Source organism: Acanthopagrus latus, chromosome 23, assembly GCF_904848185.1.
Source record: "Acanthopagrus latus isolate v.2019 chromosome 23, fAcaLat1.1, whole genome shotgun sequence".
Taxonomy (NCBI): Eukaryota; Metazoa; Chordata; class Actinopteri; order Spariformes; family Sparidae; genus Acanthopagrus; species Acanthopagrus latus.
The window spans coordinates 17,470,466-17,493,221 of NC_051061.1; the positions used below are offsets into that span (position 1 = coordinate 17,470,466).

Genomic DNA, 22,756 nt, shown 5'->3' on the forward strand with positions numbered 1-22,756 from the left:
TTTCATGTACTGAAAATCTTAGCATTGCAATAGACAAATTGCACATTGTGTCAATGAAACCAAAAATCTCTCTACTATTCTTCACAGTTGTCATGTTTTTAAAGTTATTCTGAGGCTCAGAGTCTGAGCTAAATTAAGTAAAGCTTCAGATTGTGTCACATCAGTTAATAAAAACTTTAATTGGGCTTGATTTAATTCAGTAGAATACAATAAAGACTCAATTAGCACAATTATAGAGAAAAATATATATATTTTGTTAGACCCAAAAACAAACTTTGAGTTCACCTTCTTCTGTTTTTACATCTGTAAAAATGTACTGTTCACTACTTGCTCTTTTGCTTTGCACCAGAAAAGTGTTTATTTCTGATTTTACATGAGAATAAGAATCAGTATTTTATAAATCATTCTTATTTTGTAAAGCCACACAACACATTTTCTCCTTTCTCCTCATGTCGTGAGAATCTTCGTGTGCTTTTATGTTAAATAAACCATGTATTTTTTAGTGTTTGTGTTTCATGGAGAACAGTGACTGAAAACAAAAATCAAAACAAAACAAAATGAATGAAAGCTCACGTTCCCTCGCACAAGTTTCATTTCACACACGCACGACACATGCAGATCACTTTAAAGGAGAAAAGGAAAAAACTGTTTATTTTGATATCATATTGTTGCTCACTTTAAAACATCCACATCACATTGAGAAACAAGAGAATGGAAGAAAACAAAAATAAAAATAAAGACAGAACAAGCGTAAGAGTTCATACATGACTTTCCACGGCTGTTTTCGTTCTGACCCAGGAGGGGGAGAGAGGAGGCGGACAGAGAGCGGAGGAGGAGGGAGGACGGCGTCGGCTGCAGAGCCTCGACACACACGACCTGCTCATCCAGTCATCCCACAACTCGGGCAGGTCAGAGGTTAAAAAAACAGTTTTTATGTACAAACCGCAGCTCGGATTAAACAAACAAACAAGCAACATTTATTCATCCTGGAAAACCTGCTCACACACCAGATGCTGAATCCTCCAAGTTAAGACTGGAAATGAAATTTGACAGAGTGTCGACTACAAAAAATTTAAAAGTTGCTGCTGACGCAGAGAAAAAGAGCAACCGAGTGAATATTTGTGGTTAAAAAGACTACAGAGAGTTTGTGCAGTCATCATTTGTCATATAACCGCCTGTTTATAAGCTTTCTCTGCTGCACGACTGATGCAGGATAGAAAACAGGACAGAGCCGAGCTACTCACACACTGGACGCTAGATTAGAAAAATAGCTCTTACAACAAATCAGAAGATGAAGATAGAAAAGTGTTAACATACAAAAGGGAATCTGCGAGCACTGAGAAATCCCAAATGGAAAAGATTTTACATGAGTTTCTTTCTTTTTTTTTTTTTTTTTAAATCCTTCACATGGTGTCAGTTCACAACAAGTCGAGTTCAAGTGTGTGATGTGCGGGAGGAGGCGGGGGGTTGGGTTCTGTCAAAAAAAAAAAAAATCAGAGGTAGCTTTGCCCTTTAGAGATTAAATTTACTCAAATATGACATGTGGTGTCAGACGACCACGCAATCACCCACTTGCACACAGATTTAACACAGATGTCGGCAAACATTGTGGCTGTTGTCGTTGAAATCACCGTGAATAAAGTGATTCTCCACCCCAAAATGATTTCAGTGAAACAGAAATGCTCTGAGACGTTTCAGCTGACAAATGAAAGCAGCAACAGCCACATTTTAAAGCTTAAAAATTCACAATCAACAAGATTTCAGCTCTGATTAGGAGAACGAGAGAATAAGATGTCGGCAGTGTACATTTATGCAAACAGCAGATGTGTTACTTAAGTAATCTCCTAACTCTATAAATATTTTAAGCCAATCTATGATGTTTTCCTGAACCTAACCGAGTAGTTTTCTCGTCTGAACTAAACAGTGAGCGTACAACAGAGGTTGAGGATGTGTTGGTTTAGTGAGGATGGCGGCTGGCGTGACAGCTTGGCATCCACCGTCCAAGCAAAAAAGACAGCGGTTCTAGACGATGTTTCAACAGTTGTAAGTGTGAAACCATTTTTAACAAGACAGTGGAACAATTTCCAGCTGAGTTAGTGACAACAGAACCAGGTCATCCCCAACATTGTCTTTTTATAACCGTAACTACGTGTTTTTGTTGCCTTAAACCAAACCAGACCGTGAGCACAGTGCTGTCATGACATTAAATAAAGAATTAAACATAAAGAAATGCAAAAGTTTCAAAAATATACATTGCCAAGATTTATTCTGGTGTTAGGGGTCATTTTATCATTACATTTTTGTGAATTAATTTTGTGCTTCAGTTATTTGAATCCCACAAGAGAATAACAAAATACTGTAAATCCTGCTTGAGAGAAAGTTACACAATGTGAATTCACTGAATGGCTGAAGTCAGTCATGAACAAGTATTACAACTGCGTTCATTCAGTAAAAATATTGAGTATTTTAACTTGAAGCAGTTGATGCAATCAGTGTGTTGGGTTGGAGGATCACTTTAAACCTGCTGTTCCTGTTGTCAACACAAGATGGCACTACATGCAGATTTAATCACAGGGCTAAACATTGAACTATGAGAGAGATGCCTCAAAAGTAAATAAGTGGAACACACACGTTTAAAGACTTTCAAGTACTTTTGAAAGGGTCGCATAAGAGTCTCTGTTTGAATTGTGCCCGAGAGAGTTTATATGTGTGTATCTGGTGATGATGGTGGTCGTTATTACCCTCTTTAAAGGAACATGCAGCTCTGTGCAGAAGCGTTAAGGTGGAGGGAGGACTGGTCTAACAGGGTATTTGGTCATGTTGACCTTGGCCCCTCCACTCTCTCTATAAACAAAGGGACATTAGGGCCAAAGTGGCGTCTGTAGTCTGCTCTGTCAGTATCATTCCTCGCCTGCTCATAAAGGCCGACTGCTAAAACACAAACTCCCCCTCTGTCCTTCGCTTTAATCCACCCTCGCCCATCAGAGGTTAAACCTCTGCTCGCTCACGCTTGATTTCATGGACGTCTCCACACACACACACACACACACCCACAAAACAGCTCACCTCATCCGAGTTCTTCAGATTTTAACCATTTGATAAAACACCTTCAACTTCCCTCCAAATGTTTTCCCTGCTCTCTCTTTCTCTTTCTCTTTCTCTTTCTCTCTCTCGTTCTCTCTTTCTCTCTCTCTCTCGTTCTCTCAGTTACTCCCCCGGCTGTTCTCCTCTGTCGTTTCCTTGAGTTTGTCCCCGTCCTCCTCCTCCTCGTCATCGTCGTCCTCCTCCTTGCTCGTCTCTCTCACACTGGAAAACTTGTCTGACTGCTCGGTGGTCGCCGTCTCTTGGTGATCTGAGGAGACAAAGACTGATGTCAAAGGAAGCAGAGAAAAAAATGGTCACCAGTGAATCAAAACCTTGTGGCTTTGGTCTAGATTAAGTGAGTGGCAGTGGTACTGAACGTATTAAAGTAGAAAACAGTCTGTTAATAATTGATCAGTCACTCAACAAAACCGGTTTTGATCATCCACTAATCATCTTGGTGAACTGTCCAGATTTCAGCTCATTCGTTGGAGCAAAACTGATGTTTTTTTGCAAACCACTGATACGTTTGTATGTTTCATAAATATCAAATCGACAATATTATAACACGTGTCATGTGATTTTCATGTCAGGACGAAGAGGCAAAGGTGGCGACGTTACAGCTGAGCATGACAGCGTCTGAAAAAAAAGACCTCTGTTCAAAATAAAGGACATTTTTAATGAGACGTCAAGCCATGTTAGTGGTGACCAAACCATTCTAAAGGGGACTGCTGGTATTTTTTACTCCTGGGCCCTGTAGATAGATGTTTTGGTGTGTAAATGATTCTTACTCACCAAAACTTTTGCTATCAGTTCAGTAGGTTTTGTGTGTGATCCTGCTGACCAACAAACCAACTAGCAGGTGAAAAGACGACCTCCTCCGGGTGGAATTAATAATTGTAGGTTTTGTTCTAATTGACAGATTTTCTCTCTGAAGCTGAAGACAAACATTGAGTAATATTTGAGTGTTACTCAGATGCATTTAGATTGATGCATAATCAGTTCAGGAATTGGGAATGTTTTTAAGAAAAAGGGCTGTATTGAAAATAAATATTTAAAAAAAGTTATATTTCTGGTGATGATACATTTTTCTTAAGAATTTGTTCATTTCTAAGCTGCAAAACAAACCCAGAAACACACTGGATGAGACAGAGAAGGAGACTGACTGAGAGATTTAACTCATATGCCTCTAGACTTTTATCAGATGTCAATCGTGACAAACAGCAAACTGATTAATTGATTTGTTTGCATTGATTTGTGTTGTCTGTGATGACACGGGCCGAGCCCAAACTGTGTCGCTCGACTGCAGGAACAGATGAACTGTAATCAAAGGGCCCGATCAGGATCAGAATCCTGGCACTTTTGTGTTTCACCAGGATTTATTGAGACCGTCTGTCATCTGGGCTGACGGAGCAGTAATTCTGAATGAAATGCCACCGTTCTCTCGTGATAAAAGGGAGATTAAAAAACAATAATTGCGCAGCATAAAACAAAAATAATGATTTAAGATTACGATTTAAGATTTATTTACTAATGTTTGGTTTTGTTTAGCTGGAGATCAAACTCATGAAGACATTTTGCTGCAGCTCGTAACTCAAACTGAGTCTAAAGCTTTGATGTTCTGCATTAAAGTGTAAAATAATAGAACAAGCGCTGAAACAGAGCAGAATACAGATCAGGATCAGACGGCTGTCTGTGCTTATTAATCCTGTCTGGCCTCTGTGACTGGATCTGTTGGGTCCAGGTTTTCAGTCAGCAGCCTCGGACTGATTCGAGGTGACAGACAGACATATGACACCTGGTCGACCCACAGAGGAGCTAACACGCAGGTTACATAACATAAATATATAAATATAAAAACCATCGTATGGCGGTTAAACAGATTGCTGGCTTCATTTATTTCCTTTTTTTCTCCTGCTCGTACCACTTTATGTTTGTTTTTCTAATCAGTTGCACTTAATGACAAAATGTAACTGTGCTACATTATTTATCTAACTTGTTTGGCAGAATACAAACTCTCTTCCTGGTAAGCAGCAACGTATTCTGTTTATCTAAATGACACTCAAACACTGAACTTGGGCTCAGTGAAATATGAATCCAGTAATTCTAAATTCCTACTAGGAAAAGTACAATGGGATGCTACTTAGAGCTGGAACTTCTTGCTACAGGCGGCAGCTGTCTGACGTCACAGAACAATGACACCACCCATGGGAGGATGTAGGATGTATTTTAGAAAAAGCAAAGGAAATGCCAAGATCTGGCTTTGACTGTTAACACAGCGCGAGCATAAAATCATTAAGGCCTGTGTTTTGTTGTGACACTTGATCTGTCTTGTGACTCTTTTCGGATTGTTATCAACAACGGCTTCATGCTCTGAAATCTCAAACTGTGTGAAACGAGTGCAGACACCAGTGGACCATTCACACACACCTGAAGGAAAAATACACCTTCAGATGCTCTTACACTGCATTTAATAGCAGCCTGTGAGGCCCACTGGATTAAATCTAATCTAAAAATCTGAAAGGACTGTCAGCTTCATTTAAAGTCGGCCCAGTTGCCAGTATTAAATGTTGGGATTTTACTTTTGTGCAAACCAAGGATACGAAGGTTATACATGTCATACATATCGTATCAGTATATATGAGCTGACTGTTCAGCATGTGAATGTCATGATGATCAGGGGTTTGCGGAGATATTAAAGTGGGCGAGACAGCTGCCAAGCCACAAACCACTGATCAACCACTGCGTTTCTACATTTGTAAGCAGGAACCCACTCGTCTTATTGCCAGTTGTTCTGGTTTTTTTTTTTTTTGGCAGCGTCTAAGTGCCACAGGGTGTATTTTTCTCTACAAACAACAACCACCGCAACAACAACAACAGTGTTGTCCTTGCTGTGCAGTGCAGCGTTGCTGCCGTTGTGTCGGTGGCAGCCAGTTGACAGAGAGCCCCCCTCTCACCAGCAGCTTTGGTGGGAGATGTGTCCTCTCCCTCCTTTCCCTGCCAGTTGTCCTCATCCTCCTCCCCTTCACAAGGGTCTTCCAAAGGGGGGTAGACACCTAGGTTCTGCATGTGTGCTTCAGCCATCTTCTGCACAGCTACACACAGGTAAACACAACACACACACACACACACACACATACACACACACATACACACACACACAGGGAGACGGCCACACAAACACATGGACACAGACACAGGGATAGAGGGATATGTTGTTTTGGTTTTACCACGCTTCAACACTGTCAGTTGTTATCAAGCCTCGAGGGTTTTTTTTTTTTATTATTATTACTACATGCCAGATAGGCAGGAAGCCAATTAAACACATGCACTGACAGACAGACAGGCAAGCAACTGCAACACGGTACCCCACACTGATTTTTACAGAGAAGCCATCGCTGTTGTTTTCCATCCCTTATCTCACCCTGTCCTCCCATCTGTTTGTTTGTACCCTCATCTCTCCTCGACTGCCCGCCCTCCTCCACTCCCTCTCTTGGCAGTGCTGACTCACTCGCTTCCCCCCCCCCACACTCTCCTCTCTCTTATGATATTACCTAAACTCCTCCTCTCACTTCCTCTGGGTCACCTTGGCTTCTCTCCCTTTCTCTCTTTAACACCCTCAGATGCACAATGCGGCACTGAGGCAGGTCGCTTATCCAAGCTGGAGGTAGGTTATGTAATTGGAAATTGTTTCCGAGGTAGCTCTCCCGTTCACTCTCCGCATCCGAGCTGATGAAGGGCAGATTTCTGAGGCAGGAGCAACGCTTCCTGGCTCATTATGTCATCACTCGTCATGCAACACGCACCCAGAAATCCCCATTAAACGAAAGCTCTGATCCACAAGCACCGAAATGTAGGTTTCTGCAGGAAGCCACATGCATAAAGACAGGACAGAAAGTATGTGTTTGTGTCTATGTATCTCTACAATGCCTATATGTGTGGTTAATGCCTGTATGTATGTGTGTGTGTGTGTGTGTGCCACAGCTGTATACACAACTGACTGTAATCCAGGATGATCCAGACTTTCCTAGACTCACACTCACTGTCTCACAGCTGTCACACTTTAATCTCTCTTTCTCTCTATCTGCCACACACAGAAACACGCACCCTGCTGTATACTGAGAGCAGAAACACACAGAGACACGCCTATGCATATGACACATGCGCATGCAGAAAACAAAAACAAAAATAAAGACGTTCAGTGCACATCTAGCCATCTGTTGCATGCATTTTTTTTCTCCCCCCCTTCGTCAGTTATCGTGAAGCCCGGAAAGCAAGGAGGCAATTGACTGTGGCGAAGCACGGTAGAACGAAAAAAGGACTTAAACACAAGGATGAATCACAACACACAACCACCACCTGTAGAATCAGTTCTTATCAGCCCTACCTTTGAGTGATGGAGGCTGATACACATTTGGGTTGACACGTTTTGGTTTGAGCACCCCGTTCTCTCCTACGACCCACTGCGAACACAGAGAGAGAAACATTACCACGGATTGTTCTCATAAATTTCCTCTATTAAAAATCCCCTCAGATGTATTTTCTGACATTAAAACACTCTGCTGGGAATAAAACATGTGGGACTTAAATCCAGAATCTACAAATATGTGAATATTTGTTATTCTATTTCCCCTACTTCACTCAGAATTTGATTCTCAATGAATGTGCACTGGAGAATTTTCTACATCACATAAATGAATCCAGTCAGAGTGTCGTCTCTCATTCCCTTCAAGAGCCAGGTGCGCCAGGATCAAGAGCATTGCTATTAACCAGGGGCACTCATCCCTGCTGATGGACAGGCATGTTGTCCGTGGCTGTTAGAGCCTCTGCCCCTGCTGTTTCACAATCATCTGTCCCATCAACCACTCTGTTGGACTGCATACGAGACAGTACCCCGATATTTAACTGAGAGGAGGAATGCTGCTGCATGTCTGTGTGAGTGTAATTGAAATGCACGGATCAGGCAGGACAGGTCATACAAATGATCACTCGGATTATGGATGAATAGCAGATGGATGAAATATGTCTTTAATGAGGAGCATATTAATGACATTAACTGAAGTGATGAAGTTAAAAAAAATGATAGGTGTGTCTCTCTATTATCATGACTCAGGGTAACTTATTTTGTCTGCTAGTTCTAAGTTCAAGAATGAACCTTTGAGATCTGAACATTGTAAACATTTGAAAGCTGAACTTATTAGTTTTGAACACACAACATTACTTTGTGAAGATGGATCAACAGCAGGGCATCCCAGCCCAGTGGATAAAATGTTGGCATTGTACATTTCTGTTAAATATGTATCATATCAACATTTCTACAGTTAGGTGAGATGGCTGCCAAGTGAGATACCACTGTTCAATATGATGTTTTGAGCATGAAACCTCTGGATATCTTTAATTAGATTTTCATAAAGGTAACATAAAGTTTTAACATATCCATGGTTTGCAGATGTGTACATTGCCAACATTTATTCCGGCACGTGGGTTGAGTTTTGGACAAACAAATGGTACCTCGTGGGTGATTTTTCTCTTTTCATGGGTGGACAAGCACTGATGGAGGACAGATGAGACATGTATTATTATTAGAAAACTGTTTTGACTTCACCTTTACCTGATGGGTGGACTGATCATCCTCAGGGGATGATTGGTCGGCTACTCTAAACAGCGTGGCAGGTGTGGGCCTCCTGCGCCGGATCTGTAAACAAAAACAAACATAATGGGCAGCCATAAGTACATGAATAATTAAACCAGACAATACTGTATTATTAATAATGCTTCGCACAAAGCCATATCAGTCAGGCGGAAAAATGTTGACAGTTCATGCTGAAGGGTATGTTGAGGCCTTGTCTGCTTCATTAGTGCTGCTGCCCAGTTGGCTGGTGGGTCAACAGCCAACAGCAAGTTCCAGCACTCAATACCGGTCAGGTCAGAGCGCACATACGGTCGGTCAGTAGAGCAGAGGAAGACTCATTATGCAACTGATCTCATTGACAGATACAGTGAACAGTCTTCTCAATTGATGCTTGTTGCTGCAGTTTCAAATTAAACCAGCATTTAAGAGGTTTTAAAGCTTTTGACACAGGATTTATTGGAACTGAATGACCTATTCACACACCACACAACGTAGGTTTTGATTACCTGAGTGCACGATGTACAGTTATATACACCCTCACAAACAGAGCGACCATGGAAAAGAGGATTTTAGGCTAAATGAGCCCCAGCAATCAGCCCAGACACTCGTCGTCGGGCTGAGAGCAAACGGTGAGTGCAGCCCTGCACTCCACATATGCCACTTTACAGAGCACTCTCTGTCCTAATAGGAACAAATGCCCGGCTGTGCCTCTCCAGCTCACCAACATTGTGCCCTGCCTGTGGGACTGCACTCTAACAGTTTGATATTTCTTTTGACAATAGGCCTTTTAAAAATCAAACCACACCAAAAATGTATACAACTGATTAAACGTGCCAAGATATTCAATGTGCTCATGGAAACGTTTAAAATAACTCAGAGCAGCGTGTACTCGTCACTGTGAACCTGTGTTGTGAAACAGGCATGAGATGGAGCCCTAATACAGCCCTTCATGTTCTCCATGAAATGCAAGCTGCAAACTTTGTAAGGCACCATTCAAGCAAATATGAAGTAACTGTTTGGTAACTCCAAATTAAAGTCAAAGCATTTCACTTTAACAACCCTCCTGAAATAAAATGACCCAATTGTGTGGGCTCTTTGCTTCCTTAAAGAACAGTCTGGTCACAACATAAAACTTTTAAAGGTGAACATAAAGAAACGTAGAATGTACACGTACAATGCCAACATTTATTCTGGTGATTGGTTTGCTTTGACTCCCACAGTCCAAGATGATTAATGGCTGACATTTACAAAACTGCCTTTTTGGAAAGCAGCTGGATAACACGAAGTGCACCAAGAATAAAAGCAGTTCAGCTAACTGGACTTGGCAGGTCAGACAACTGAGGTACTGAAAGGTGTCCTCTGTGGTGCCAGCCAACCTTGGCCATGACATGAACCTGGGCACTGCTGTTTACGGCACCACATAACATCACAGGAAGAGAGTTAAGCAGCCTGGCTAAAACTGCTCCATACGTAGACATGTGTTTGTGTTCAGTTCACCTCCGTCTTGTTAAGCGAGGAGTGCGTCATCGCAGCAAGGCACATGTTGCCAAAGCAGAGGCTTGCCGGGCCGTGCGGTGGAAAGCTGCCACTGTCAAACACGACAACACAGAGTAATCGAGCGTGGACTTCACCCGTATTTATGACACCAGACACACATTTTAATCTCGTCACGCAACTTCCAGATTTCCTGTCTCCTGTGGATCTCTCGCTATCGGCCTATCTTTTATTCACTTTCCATCTCCATCTCACTTGATCCACCGCTTCCTCTATCCGGTTTACCTCCACGTTCGGCATTAATTCCTTGACAGTGACATTAGCCTCACTTCTCTCCCCTCCATCACCAGGATTCATCATCCCTGAAATCATATTATTATCTCTTTGTTTACTGACCTATCAGTATTTCCCTTTCATCATTAGACCTGTCTCTTTATTGGCAGTGAAATTCCACAGGGCTTCATTCAACCCCCCTCCATCTCTCCTGTCTCCCGCCCCCCAGCGAGGTGTGGAGGCCTGGGGCTCCATGATGCTGTGAACCCTGCTGCCTCTGCCTGCCTGACACCTGCTACCAGCTTCGCAGGGCAGCCTGAGGTGGCTCACACAGACACCCACAAGAGAGAGCAGACACCAGATGTTGCCATGACCAAGCCTATGGCCAAGTCCTGAGGCATTAAAGCAATTAAACTGGGAAAACCACTGGATTGTTGTAATGTAATGATGAGGAAGGTATGATTAATTGTTAATGTCATTTTTTTTTCAAGCAAATATGTAAAAATGTGACTGTGAGACTATTGTGAGAATAATCAACACAATAATTTGCTGCAGCTCTAAGAACTCTAGTTCCTACAAATGTTTGTATAATGGCTTACAAAACATCACTTCCCCTTTTTACATTTACCTTTACCACAACTTTCTCTTTAAGTCTTATGCAAAATGGCTAGTAATAGCTGTCTCACATCTTCAGTTTCACTTCTCTTTTTTTAAATAAGGCCCTGTTACAGTATTCCGGTTAAAGTGATGGTAACGTTTCATCCATTCCCCTCTTTTATTTAAAATACAGCTCTATATAAATCTAGAGGTCTTGCTATAAATAATAAATATTTGAAGAAGCTACAAATCAAATACACATTTCAAAAGTAATGTGTGTAATGCTCCAGGCTCTATTTTATCTATTTCTGTAGTGGAAATTGTGGAAGAAGAGCAAACATTTTCCTAATATGGTGTCACTGAAATAGATAGTTCAAGGATAAACGCAGGAGAAGACAGAGTGCAGTTTCAGTTATTCGGATGGAGATAAAAATAGGAACGGTGAGATAAATGAAAGGTGAAATGACTGTGTGGGATAATTGAGGTCACTGAGAACCATAATCTGATGATCTATTTACTGAACCTGTGCTCGTGTGTGTGTGTGCGTGTGTGTGTGTGTGTGTAGGTACAGATGACTGTCCCGCTAATGTTGTCATGTAATCATCACAGTGGTCTTGTGAAATGCTGCGACATGACCTCCTAAACCGGCAAATACAAGTCCACCTCTCAGGTTAATTGTGAAACAGGTCGTAAAAAATACACAAAGTTCAGTGGCAGAAGAATCCAAATGCTTCACTTAACTGAAAGTACAAGTATTGCTTTCAAAAACATACTTTAGTGAAATTATTATCAGTAGAATTAGCAGAAAGTGTCATGAGTTGTCTGACTAACATGATACTGTCAAAAGTGGCTGCAAAATATTCTACTGCTAGTACCAAAAGTAAAAGTATTCATTATGCAGAATGGAACATTTTAGAATACTCAACAATAACATCATGATTATTGATGATTAATGTGTTCATCGCATTCATTTTCAAGCTATTAAATGTGGTTTAAATACTTTGTACAGTTTCTCTGCTGGTACAGTGATGGAATGTAACTAAGTACATTTAACCGAGTACAACTTTGTGATATACTTTTTTTTTTTTAAATATTCTCCATTTCTGCTACAACCCTGGTAGCTTGTGAATTCCATAGGGGATCAGTAAAGATAGTTAATTATATTGTGTACTATCAAACTAAATCTTCAAAGTAACTAGTAACTGAGGTTGTCAAACAAATGTGCAATAAAAAGTAAATCTTCCTCTGATTTATGAATTGAGTAAATTCTAAGTTACAGTACTTGTTAAGTAAATGTACTTAGTAACATTCCACCACTGATTTAATTACATTAACATATTAAATTGTGGCATCAACAAACATTTGTAGCAGGCAAACACTTTTTAATACGCGCACACACACACAAACACACACACACAATAGTGGCAGTGTTGGTGGTAGTGACATGCTGCTGTATGACATTGTCTATGCCAGATGACACAAACACACATTGTAACTCTAGTAATTTTCCAGCCTTAAAACCACCCCACTCTGCCGGAGTTATATAATATGTATGTGACTTCCTCATTTATGCCAACACTGGGGCACAGCGTGTGAGATTACTCCCGCTACGCTTTATCCCTCTCCCCCCTCCCTCCTCTATTTCTCTAAACCCCCTGCCCCCAATCTCCCAAACCCTCTCCTTCACTGGCAGCCATTGTTTTTGTACCGAGATCAGTCGAGCTTCTGTGGACTTGCACTGAGGGGCTCTAAGTAGGCTGCTGCGGTGGCCTTTCAGCGGCTCCACAGGTGTACGCCTGCAGGCTTCCCCGAGAGGCAACAGCCCCTCAATAGGTCTCACACAGAGCTTTGGTCTCAATAAAAAAAATATTGGCTGATGGATCATAGAGAAAGGAGATGTATCAGTTTGTCTAAAGCTGATGATTGAATGTGAATCAGGTGCTGAGTCAGCATTCTGGAGACAGCGAGAGGAAGAAACCTCTAGATTCACTGAAAGATGGAATGGCAGACTGTTTGGCTTTATGTTTGACTTGTGAAGTTGTCCTTTTTATTACATTTTTTTATGAAACGGTCATGCATTTACATTCCTTTCTTCCTCTGTTTGTTGAGGATTTCTTTAGCACTCTACAAAGGCCTTTGCAGGTGTGTTTAGGGACGTGCCAAGTAAATAAAAATCTTGTGAACAAGTTGTATTCTTGTAAATTTGTCAAGTGCAATTTGCAGCTAAGTAGCTAGGAAGAACTCCAATACCTTACTCTGAGTGGGGTACATGAGTCATTGGTAAATGTTGACTTTGCACGTGTGTGTCTGTGTGTCCGCGCGTAGGTATGTGTGTTGGCTCAGCACGTTCTTGCGTAGCAGCCCGGGTGCAGATCGGCTGATATGGGTCTGCTCCCCAGTGGCAGTCCTCTAAGCTGGTGCTCTCGTGGCCGGGGCCTATAAAAAGCCTCAGCAGTAGGACAGCATAAACTAGATCGGAGGGGTCCGTGGGGGCTTAGTGGGACGAGACAGAAAAGCTCTAAAACTCTGCCCCGCACCAGCACCAACAGTCGAGCATCTCAAGAGGGGAGTCAGCTGTGCAGATCTGGCCCCAACACAGAGACAAACACACCTCAGATCTCATTCCCTGCCAGCTTACATCTCTTGTGACCCATGGCACTGCATTACATCGGGTTGTCCTATTAATCAGAGTGTGTCAGCGCTCTCTGATAGATGTGGGAGCATCACTCAGGTCCATATGAAGCTTTCTCTCCCTGGTGGCCGAGCTGTAACCCAGCTCCGGACAGATAGATATGGATTCGTACAAGATTGATTTGCAGTTATGGCATCTGCCCACAGGCGCATGCCACTACATCACTCTGAAATAAGTGTGTGTGTGTGTGTGTGTGCACGGCATATAGTTCACCAACAGGACAGAATCAAAACGTTCAGCAAGAAACTATCAGAGGGACAGTGGACTTTCCTTTCTTTTGCAATGTAAAGAAAGTCAAGTCTCTGAGTGTGGTAGCCCTGTTCTTCTCAGGGAAGATGGATGGCAGTTTTAATTTGCGATCCTTTATTTCTTTGCGCTCCTTTAACTATAAACATAAACTCCATGGGGCAGCACAGGCATCTTTCACCCTTTCAGTTTCTCTCCCTTTCAGGTCTTTTATCGTTTCCTCCTTAAAACCTCGGGTACGACTCCAGAATACAAAGTTCTCTCTCTCTTGTGTTGAGGCCACTCGTGTCGGCCCTAACCTTCTCTGGGTGAGAGCTTCTCTGCTGCAGTTTGACTCTCTGTCTCTGCTGTCGTGATCTTTAGCCTGTATGAACTCTGAAGAGCAACTTAATTAAACCAAATCAGCCTTTTTCTGAGTCGTACACCCCATCCCCACATCCCCTCCTCCATGCAGTGAACCTTTTTAAACCAAGTGGGAGAACCCCATGTGGTGCTCTAAGTGCAGTCAAGCAATAAGTTCAATAAGGTGAAAAATGATCCCTAACCCTTTCCTGCTCTGTTTTATGGTTCAAACATTTTCTTGACAAACACATCTTAACCTTGAATATTTTGAAACGCTGAGCAAAAGAACAGATGATTAAAACTTCCTCCATTTGCACTTCCTGCCTGTCGTCTCATGCTTTTGAGTCCACCTTCCCTGCTCCAGCGTGACACTGCAGTGTCTCCCATTAAGGATTATTTGTGTTTTGGAAATGGACACACTGTTGTCAGGGTTAAACCCCACACACCAGGCCACACTGCCCCTTCCTAACAAAGCTGGCAGCCAAAAATGTTTCCATTAGCATGACAAATACACAACCAAAGGTCAGTGATCCCAGTCATTACTAACAGACAGTGCTTTCAGGCAGCTTCAACAGGGCCTCACTGAACAACACCCGCTTACCGAGTTTCCAGCTGTTTCAAAGAGGGTCAAGGACGTGACAAACTAGAGCCCCATCTGAATCTGAGGTCCGAGGTCCGCCACATATGCATGATGTGCTCATTCCTATTCAAATACCAGCAGCATGGAATTCCCGTAAGTCTGAGAGGCTGCTGCGTGTTGCTTCTGAGCATTCAAATAACGCTTTTGCACTGACCTTTGACCCCACCACTGGCTAACTAGATAAACAGATGGGCTAGAGATAGCATCTGGAGGGGCTCTCCGATGACCCCCAAATAGGAGAATGTAATTATGTTGCACCCACTGGCAGGATGATATCATACTCAGACCACCACCCCCCCCCACCTCTCTCGCTCTCCTCCTCTGTCACACAGTACCCCGCAGCATTTATGTAATTAGCTGCTGGTAGCCGTTTGGCCTGTCGTTCCAGAGTTTGTTGGAAGAAAGGTCTACCATCACAACACAACAGCAAATGTCTGCCAATGGCTGATGAGTGACAGGAAGCCACCTGCCAGGCCACAGCGCACACTGGAGCAACACACAGGGCACGGCGACAACAGGGGAGGTGCCAGTCAAAGCTTTCACAGAGACAACGGCACGGCTAAGAGCCTGCAAACACTCAGCTAACTCTCCTTCTCTTGTCTGTGCACTCAAATTCAGTGGTGTCACATTGTGCAGCTGACAAAGACCAGTTCCAGAGGTCAACAGGCAGGTACAAACACAGGACAAAGTAGCTATAGTTACTCATCTGACACGTCATTCGTACCCACAGGTGATGAATGAAAAAAGCGCTCCTGCTGATGGTTGCTGTGCAGCTTACAGGTCATTGCTTGGATGCAAAAGGCATGCATAAACTCGGCAAGTGTAAAATTTCAACATCACTAAGGGTTGTAACTGAGACTTGTGAGCACGGAGCAGTGACATTTTATTAGATTTTTTGAAGCCCTTACTCACCAATGCTCTTTGTATGCTCACATTAGATGGTCTGCCTTCCGTTTTACAAGATTATATTTGGTATGTTTTTGTTCCAAACAACTTTGAAGAGAGGACATTTGGCGGCAGATGTTTTGAATGTTGATGAACGTTTCGATATTTTATGACTCACCATTTTGTTATTCAACTTCATTTCACTTGTTCACTTTCTCGGCAACTGTGCAACTGTGCTGCTGCCTGTCTTGGCCAGGACCAGCCCAGGAAATTATGTTAGATAACATTTCTCTAAACCACAGTAACGTCCAAGGTTGACATGTGGCATATCACTTTCACATTATGAGCTTATTAGCCACATGTCGCAGAAAAAGATAGAAAGGTGGTGGCGTTATTATCGCATACAAGGCCACCAAATGGTCGAGAGTTCAAGAGAAATGGGTGGATGTGTTGAAGTACACCTGGTGATATTTCAAGTTGTTTTTGTGGCGACTAAAACCAGCTATCTTTCAGGGGAGGTCAGGTCATCTGCAGATGTGATCATGCTGACCAAACAGGTATTTAAAGCCAAGCCATGATGTTAATCTAACTCTTACCAAGTGGTTTTTGTGCTTTAATCTAAGCAGAGCGTAAGCACAGCATTGTGACAAGAGAGAAATATACAATTCAACCCAAACAAATGTAAAGTTGCAACATAAAGAAACATGTACACAGATCTTATCTCCTCCTGGTAATTGGGCTGCTTGACCAGGACTCTCTTGAAAAAGATTTTTAATCTCCTTCCTGTTTAAATAATTGTTCAAAAAGCCTAACCCTAACCCTTTAAAAATGTCTAGAAACCTCTTAATTTAGCATCTGATGACAGAGTTTCCAAATCCTCGTTTTATGGCTGTTGTCACTGTGGTATTTGTGATCCACATTGTTGGTACTTCTGGTCATGCCCCTTTAAACATATTGAAGATGACCCGGTGTGCATGCCCCAGCGCAAGCTCATTAAGTTGCAAGCAGATAAACATGGGGAAAAAAATGTCTCAACCGCTGTGACGAAAATCAGAGATTAAAACAGGCGCAGCAGCAATAACATAATGCCATGTCTCCACCATGTTGATGAAACAGGAATCTAGACCAATCCCATCTGGTTTGAATCACGCCTGAGTGCTCCTCTCTACGCCTACATGAGTCTTTGATGAAAGACAGGGTGTCCAGATCTTGACACTGAACGTGAGGAAAGTGCCGTTCAGGGCCAAGATCCTGACACAGTTGCAACACACACATAGTGATGTCTAATGACATTTGGTGGCAAGTCAGCTCCAGATCCTATCCAGCCCTTATCCCCCCACCCACCCCCATATCTCTGCCCACTGTGCCACTGTTGCCTTTCTAATCCCTCTCCTCTCATCACAGATATGATTGCCGCTGTTGCTGCTCTAGCCAGGGTTAAAAGATGAGGTGCTTCAGATGCACTGCGATTCCTCTGCACTGTAACAGAGAGGTATAAAAGAAAACATGGCTGTGCAGTTGATAATGAATGAATGCACATCACGGGGGCTGTTTCTCTCTGCACCCTGACGACAGCCTGACTCGATTTGATAAACAATGATCCCTGAAGCGACAAGTGAGTGACTGAGTGGGATAATGACACCAGCCGACAACAGAGGATTTGTTGACCACAACGTGAAAGGGGAGGGCGCGTTGAAGCACAGTGTGCAGCGCCCTGTGCATGCCTGAGGTGCAGCGGGCAGTATGGCACATTTCCAGCTCACTGTGTACACTGTCATCAGGCGACAAATCACTCTACCCGTGCTCAATATTTATGTTTTTTAACTGTGTACACATTACACACATCCATGCGCACAGGAGCCAACAGAAGATGACAGACAGTCAATATTATCATTAAGACAACTTGATTATTTAGAATGAGAGATGAATGATTATATGTAATAAGGAGGCTTTGGTGCACAGAAACCACACTGTTAAAGGAACATGAAAGGAAAACTTTGTACTAAACTGCTGATGACAGACACAGGCCATGAAAATGTTTCTGTAGTCATTAACTAATCAAAGCGTCAGGGCTGTCAAAAACAGGGAGGAACAAACGCATAACCCAACCACAAGAAGACAGAAACCCATTGATTGTGTCCAAAGTGTAATTACAATCTGTGGGTTTTCAGTGATGAAATTCATCTTTGTAAAATAATTTCTTTCCCAATTAGTTTTGGCCACTACAAACACCAACAAGGAAACTTTGCAGGGAACATTAAAAAAAAAATCATTTTCATAAAGCCGATCACGTCACTGGGCAAACTGAGTCACACCACTACAGTGACATTCCTCACCGTCCACATGCAAGGGAGAGATCACTGCACCCAGCATGCTTTTTGCAATCCAAAAAGATGTTCTTTCTGGGAGTGCATGTTGACAGTCCCCCAGACTGCTAATGTTTACACACAAACACTCTCTGCATCAAAGGTCGCTGTTTGACGTTTAACCCAGAGATGAGGCTGGGGAGGATGAGGGACGAGGTCAGAGGGGGCAGGTCAGGGAAACCTAAATCATGCCCTCCATAAATCCTTTCGATTTAATATAGATTAATGTGAAAGAGTTTGGCATCAGAGCGGTTTGAACTGATGCCCTTTCCCGTCCTCTGATATTCCCCTTCATACACTTTTTTTTTCCGTCAGTTCACAGGTTCAGCATGATCTGACCAGATCAGATTCAGAAACACAGAGAGACGTCTGCTTGTCGAGTCCACAGGGAGGCAGACTTGGGGGGGAATCAGGGATGCAGCATCCACACCATGACCCTAATCTCTGTCCATTATGCACATTACCCTACATCAGTTGCAAAGCACGCAGGATTGGTGCGTGTGGGTGTGTTCTTTGTGGTGGGGGTAGGGATGGTAAACACTGCCATGTGCTTTCTCCTTGCTGCTGCGCACAGGCACAACTCTGCTCATGACCTTTCGGTGTGAGGAATGATCATCTTAAAAGATAAGGATTTCAAGGAGATACTGGGAGGGCAGAACATAACTGCAGTTATAACGAGAGATGGCAGGGATGGTCTTGAATGATTCTGGTGTAGGTGGGCCTTGAAGGAAAACTCTCACGCTGTAACAAGTTTGTTTGTAGATTGTGCAAGAAAGTGTGATAATTGCACTTTTTCATGTCGATTTTATTTCATGAACCAAGTGTGATTTTCTCATCTCACACCACCTGTATTTAGACAGTTCTTGTCATAGTACATCTTGAGTTTTCACATGAGACAGCAATATTGAATTATAGGCAAAATGACTTGCTAAAATGGAAATTTCTTCACAATACTTGGCAAGACTTCCTCTGACATTTACATGTGAGTGCGTGCGAGAACTCCCTCTATCTCGCATCCACATTGTGTTATGATCACTTTAATTCAATGACTTTAAATTGAAAAGGCCTTTCACGGTAATATAGTGAGTGAGTCATGCTTATATTTTCTTAGAACAACTGGAAAAAAATCTGTCAGCAAAGTGAGAAAACTCCACTTGTGCCCAGATTTTATATAAGTGACATTCAGGTTGCTTTTGGATGAAACAGGGAACCTACTGAGGAGAGTTTTCGGAGGTTGGTAGAAATGTATTCACAGTGACGCCATGTATTAACATGAAGTAAGCTGGGACATAATTAACGGAAAAATTTAAAATGCTTTTTAACAAAACATTTGAATTTGTTGGTCATTTTTCACCTTCATGTGTGGAAGAAAATGCAAGTAAGTGTCAAAATGTAGCTAAATAAAACCAAGACAATCTGCATTATCTATTATTCAGATGGGTTTTTTGTCTTTATTTAGGTTATCTCTTCTCATGGTTGGCCATGCAGAATATACTCTTTAAGAGTAAACATTCACACACAGGTGAGAAATACACAGTCAGAATATCTTACACCTTTGAGGCATGTGCAAATTGCTGCTGTTTTCTCCCACAATGTGCAATATTTCACTGAGTGGGTGGTTTGGAAGCGTCTCTCACAGAAACAACGGACCTATTAAAGAGCATAGCTACATAGCTACAAACGTGTAGCAGCACCAATGTAAACAACCTATTAGACAGACAGACAGAGCTGTCCATTAAAGTTGACCTTTTAGATGCTAACAGTGGGGGAGCGATGGGCAAAATAGTTGTGCAGCCCGTCTCCATAGTAACAAGGCCCCGGCAGTTCAGTCGATAGCGGTTTTGGAGTTGAAATGCCATCAGGATGAGCAGTAAGGAGTTACAGGTTGTGTAACAAGTTCGGAAGAAATGGTAAAGTCATTGCAGCTCATTAGCAAAGACGGACTTGCGGGCAACAGTAATTGCTGTGGGAGGGGAAGGGAATGAAATGAGTGTCGTTAACTGTTACCCCTGCCCACCCACGGGTCCCCAGAGACTCCCATCGGCGTGGGGTAGATGCTATCTGCTTTTAAACACACATAAACACATCCTCCCTGAACGCCCTTAGGTTTCCCATACTCCCCTTCAACACAATTGTCGCTTTGTTGCGACAATCAGCGTCCATCCTCATGTACGCACACTCATACAAACCAGTTCCTCGAAATAGAAATATCATCCAAGGGCTTACATTTCTTCTTGAAACACCTACACAAAATAGGTGTTTGACAAACTGGTGTCACAAACAGAAGCACCGTGCTGACTCAGAAGCTTTAAACGCACATACAGACCTATGTGAAGGTAAAGACCAGAGCCGGCGTGCTGGAGGAGAGCTAAATATAGCTGATCACTGTTTGACCATAAGGTGATTGAGCAATAGGGTCCTCCCCGAAACAGGAGGAAGTGAGTTTTTTTTTTTTTTTTTAAATGAAGGAGAGCTCACATATGGTAGATTGATATCCTGTGGTTTCTTGGAAGAGAAGATAGGGATCAGAGTGTGATAACGGGGCAGTCCATGTGTAAATGTGAGTAGAAGTGTCGTGAAGCACCACAAAATGTTTCCATTCAAGCACGTCATTTAGTCTAGAATTCAATATTAGTGTCTGACATGTGAACTTGAGAAGAGACAATTTGTTTTGTGGCGAGAAATATCTTAAATGCTGACCAGAAAATCACACTTTACATTCAAGTAAAACATTCTGGAGAAAGTGCAGTCATAAAGTCATAAGTCTTCAAACACACTTATTACTGTCTGGGATCAGTCAAGAGAAAGATGCAACGTGATCACTGTAATCCACTAAAAGCCACTTTTATGCAAGCTGTGAAACAAGGACAGCCACTGAGGGAGCTGACCCCAGACAGGTGAGACCCAGAGATTAGGTTTTGCGTTTCTCTCTTTCTGTTTTCCATCATTTCTTTCTTGCTGCCTTTCCAGCACCACCTCTCCTCAAGCTCTCAGGAGGGATGAGCCATTGGCCTCGATCTACCAAACGGTTCCGGCTTTGGCCCACTTTCCCCTGCTCTAAAATAAGAGCCACCAGCGTTGGAGCCAAAAAAGAAAGATCAGAGTTGTCCTGTCAAAATTGAGCATAGAGATTTTGCAGAATAATGAAGTCACTTTTGTGGCAAAGCAAGATTGGAGGATTGCGCTTAGAAAAGGTCAGATGACGGAGGTCAGACAGACGCAGAGAGGGTGTCAAGCAGCCAAAGATTAAAAAAAAACTGTGATTATCAAAAGTGGCAGCAAGAAAATGTCAAGGGCGTCTTGTTGCTGTTGAGTTACAAAAAAGTGCACAGGCCTCATGCGCAAGATAGTGACTGTCTTGTCGATGTTACATTGTTTAGCAGGTCAAGATGAGATGACACAGCAAGGCACTAATCTCATGAGGAAACACAGGGAGGGAAATGTCATCACAATTTCTCAAACTCATGGCACAGACCCAGCAAAAGCAGCCCTGCATGAGGAACTTGTCAAATTAAACAAAGCAGGGTGAAAGGGTTTTGCAGAGTTCTCACATGGAGGCATTTGTACTGCACTTTACAACTACACTAAACAAGGCCACCTCTCGCTTGAATGCTGCGAAAGATTTAAAATCTAAACACAAAAACAATTTTTCCTAGGGTCAAACCCTAATCTGTCCACCGCCTGCTCACCATCTCCACTTGTCGAGGGTCCAGGTTGGTGGGCGCAGAGGCCGGCACAGCAAATTGGATCTTCTTCCTCTCCTTGGGCTCCTCCTCGACCTCGGTCGAAACGGAGGGATCCATGGCTCTGGATCCTGGGGGTCTGACTCCCAGCGGAAAGGAGAGGTCGCTACCGAGGATCACTATAACCTCCCTGGAGGAACCTCCCACTGCTGGGTAGTCCCACTCCTGAAGTCTTCTCTCTCCTGCCTCACTCCTTCCTTCTTCTCTTAGAAAAACAATAAACTGAACAGACTCTTTCTTTTTTTTCACCTCCTCTTTCCCTCACCAGCAGTTGTTAACACGCTCCTCTACCACTCCTGTTCTCTCTGTTTCACTCTTTCTCCCCTCCTTCACAACCTGTGCAGCAGAGGCAAGTCCTTAGATCTGGCTGTGAGGGAGAGAAGTGGGTGGGTAGAGGGTGGAGGGGAGGGGCCAAGGTCCAGAAAGGGTGGGGTTATTATGAGAGAGGGGAGGGGCCAGAGCACAGAGAGGAGAGAGGATGTAGCAGGGCGGTGTTTTTTCTATCTATCTAAGCTGAGGTTGATTTGTAATCAGAAAAAAAAAAAAAATAATCTCATCACATCAGCTGAGCCTCTTTTGGCCTCTATTTGTGAATGAGAGATTTATGCTGAGCGAGGGAGGGAGCAGCGAGTGCATGGAGGGATAAACCAGAAGAGAGATGTGTGGAGTGTACGCAGGGGGGCAACGTACAATGTACATTAGTACATTTATTAGGCTGGGTGGTGTTACACATGATGCTATGGCCAATGATTTTCAATGAAATGC

At 42.9% G+C, this 22,756-nt stretch overlaps 1 protein-coding gene across 2 annotated transcripts; it reads right to left on the minus strand.

The window, feature by feature from the left end:
- Positions 1-308: 308 nt before the first annotated feature.
- On the minus strand, positions 309-22,353 carry ppp1r1b (protein phosphatase 1, regulatory (inhibitor) subunit 1B). Of its 2 annotated transcripts, none has more exons than XM_037088723.1 (5): positions 21,938-22,353; positions 8,693-8,776; positions 7,469-7,544; positions 6,039-6,176; positions 309-3,352 (listed from the first exon to the last, which is right to left on the minus strand). In XM_037088723.1, the coding sequence occupies exons 1-5, from the start codon at positions 22,049-22,051 to the stop codon at positions 3,204-3,206; spliced, it is 561 nt and encodes a 186-aa protein (XP_036944618.1). In that variant the 5' UTR covers positions 22,052-22,353; the 3' UTR covers positions 309-3,203. The 2 variants fall into 2 exon arrangements, with proteins under 2 accessions (XP_036944618.1, XP_036944617.1); XM_037088722.1 differs by having other exon boundaries at positions 8,687-8,776.
- Positions 22,354-22,756: the final 403 nt, after the last annotated feature.

Coding starts and splice junctions, on each gene's coding strand:
- ppp1r1b (XM_037088722.1), bottom strand. CDS start 22,051: ATGGATCCCTCCGTTTCGACCGAGGTCGAGGAGGAGCCCAAGGAGAGG. Junction 8,777..21,937: donor ACCCTCGACAAGTGGAGATG/GTGAGCAGGCGG, acceptor TTTTGTTTACAG/ATCCGGCGCAGGAGGCCCAC. Junction 7,545..8,686: donor AGTCCACCCATCAGGTAAAG/GTGAAGTCAAAA, acceptor CTGTGTTCGCAG/TGGGTCGTAGGAGAGAACGG.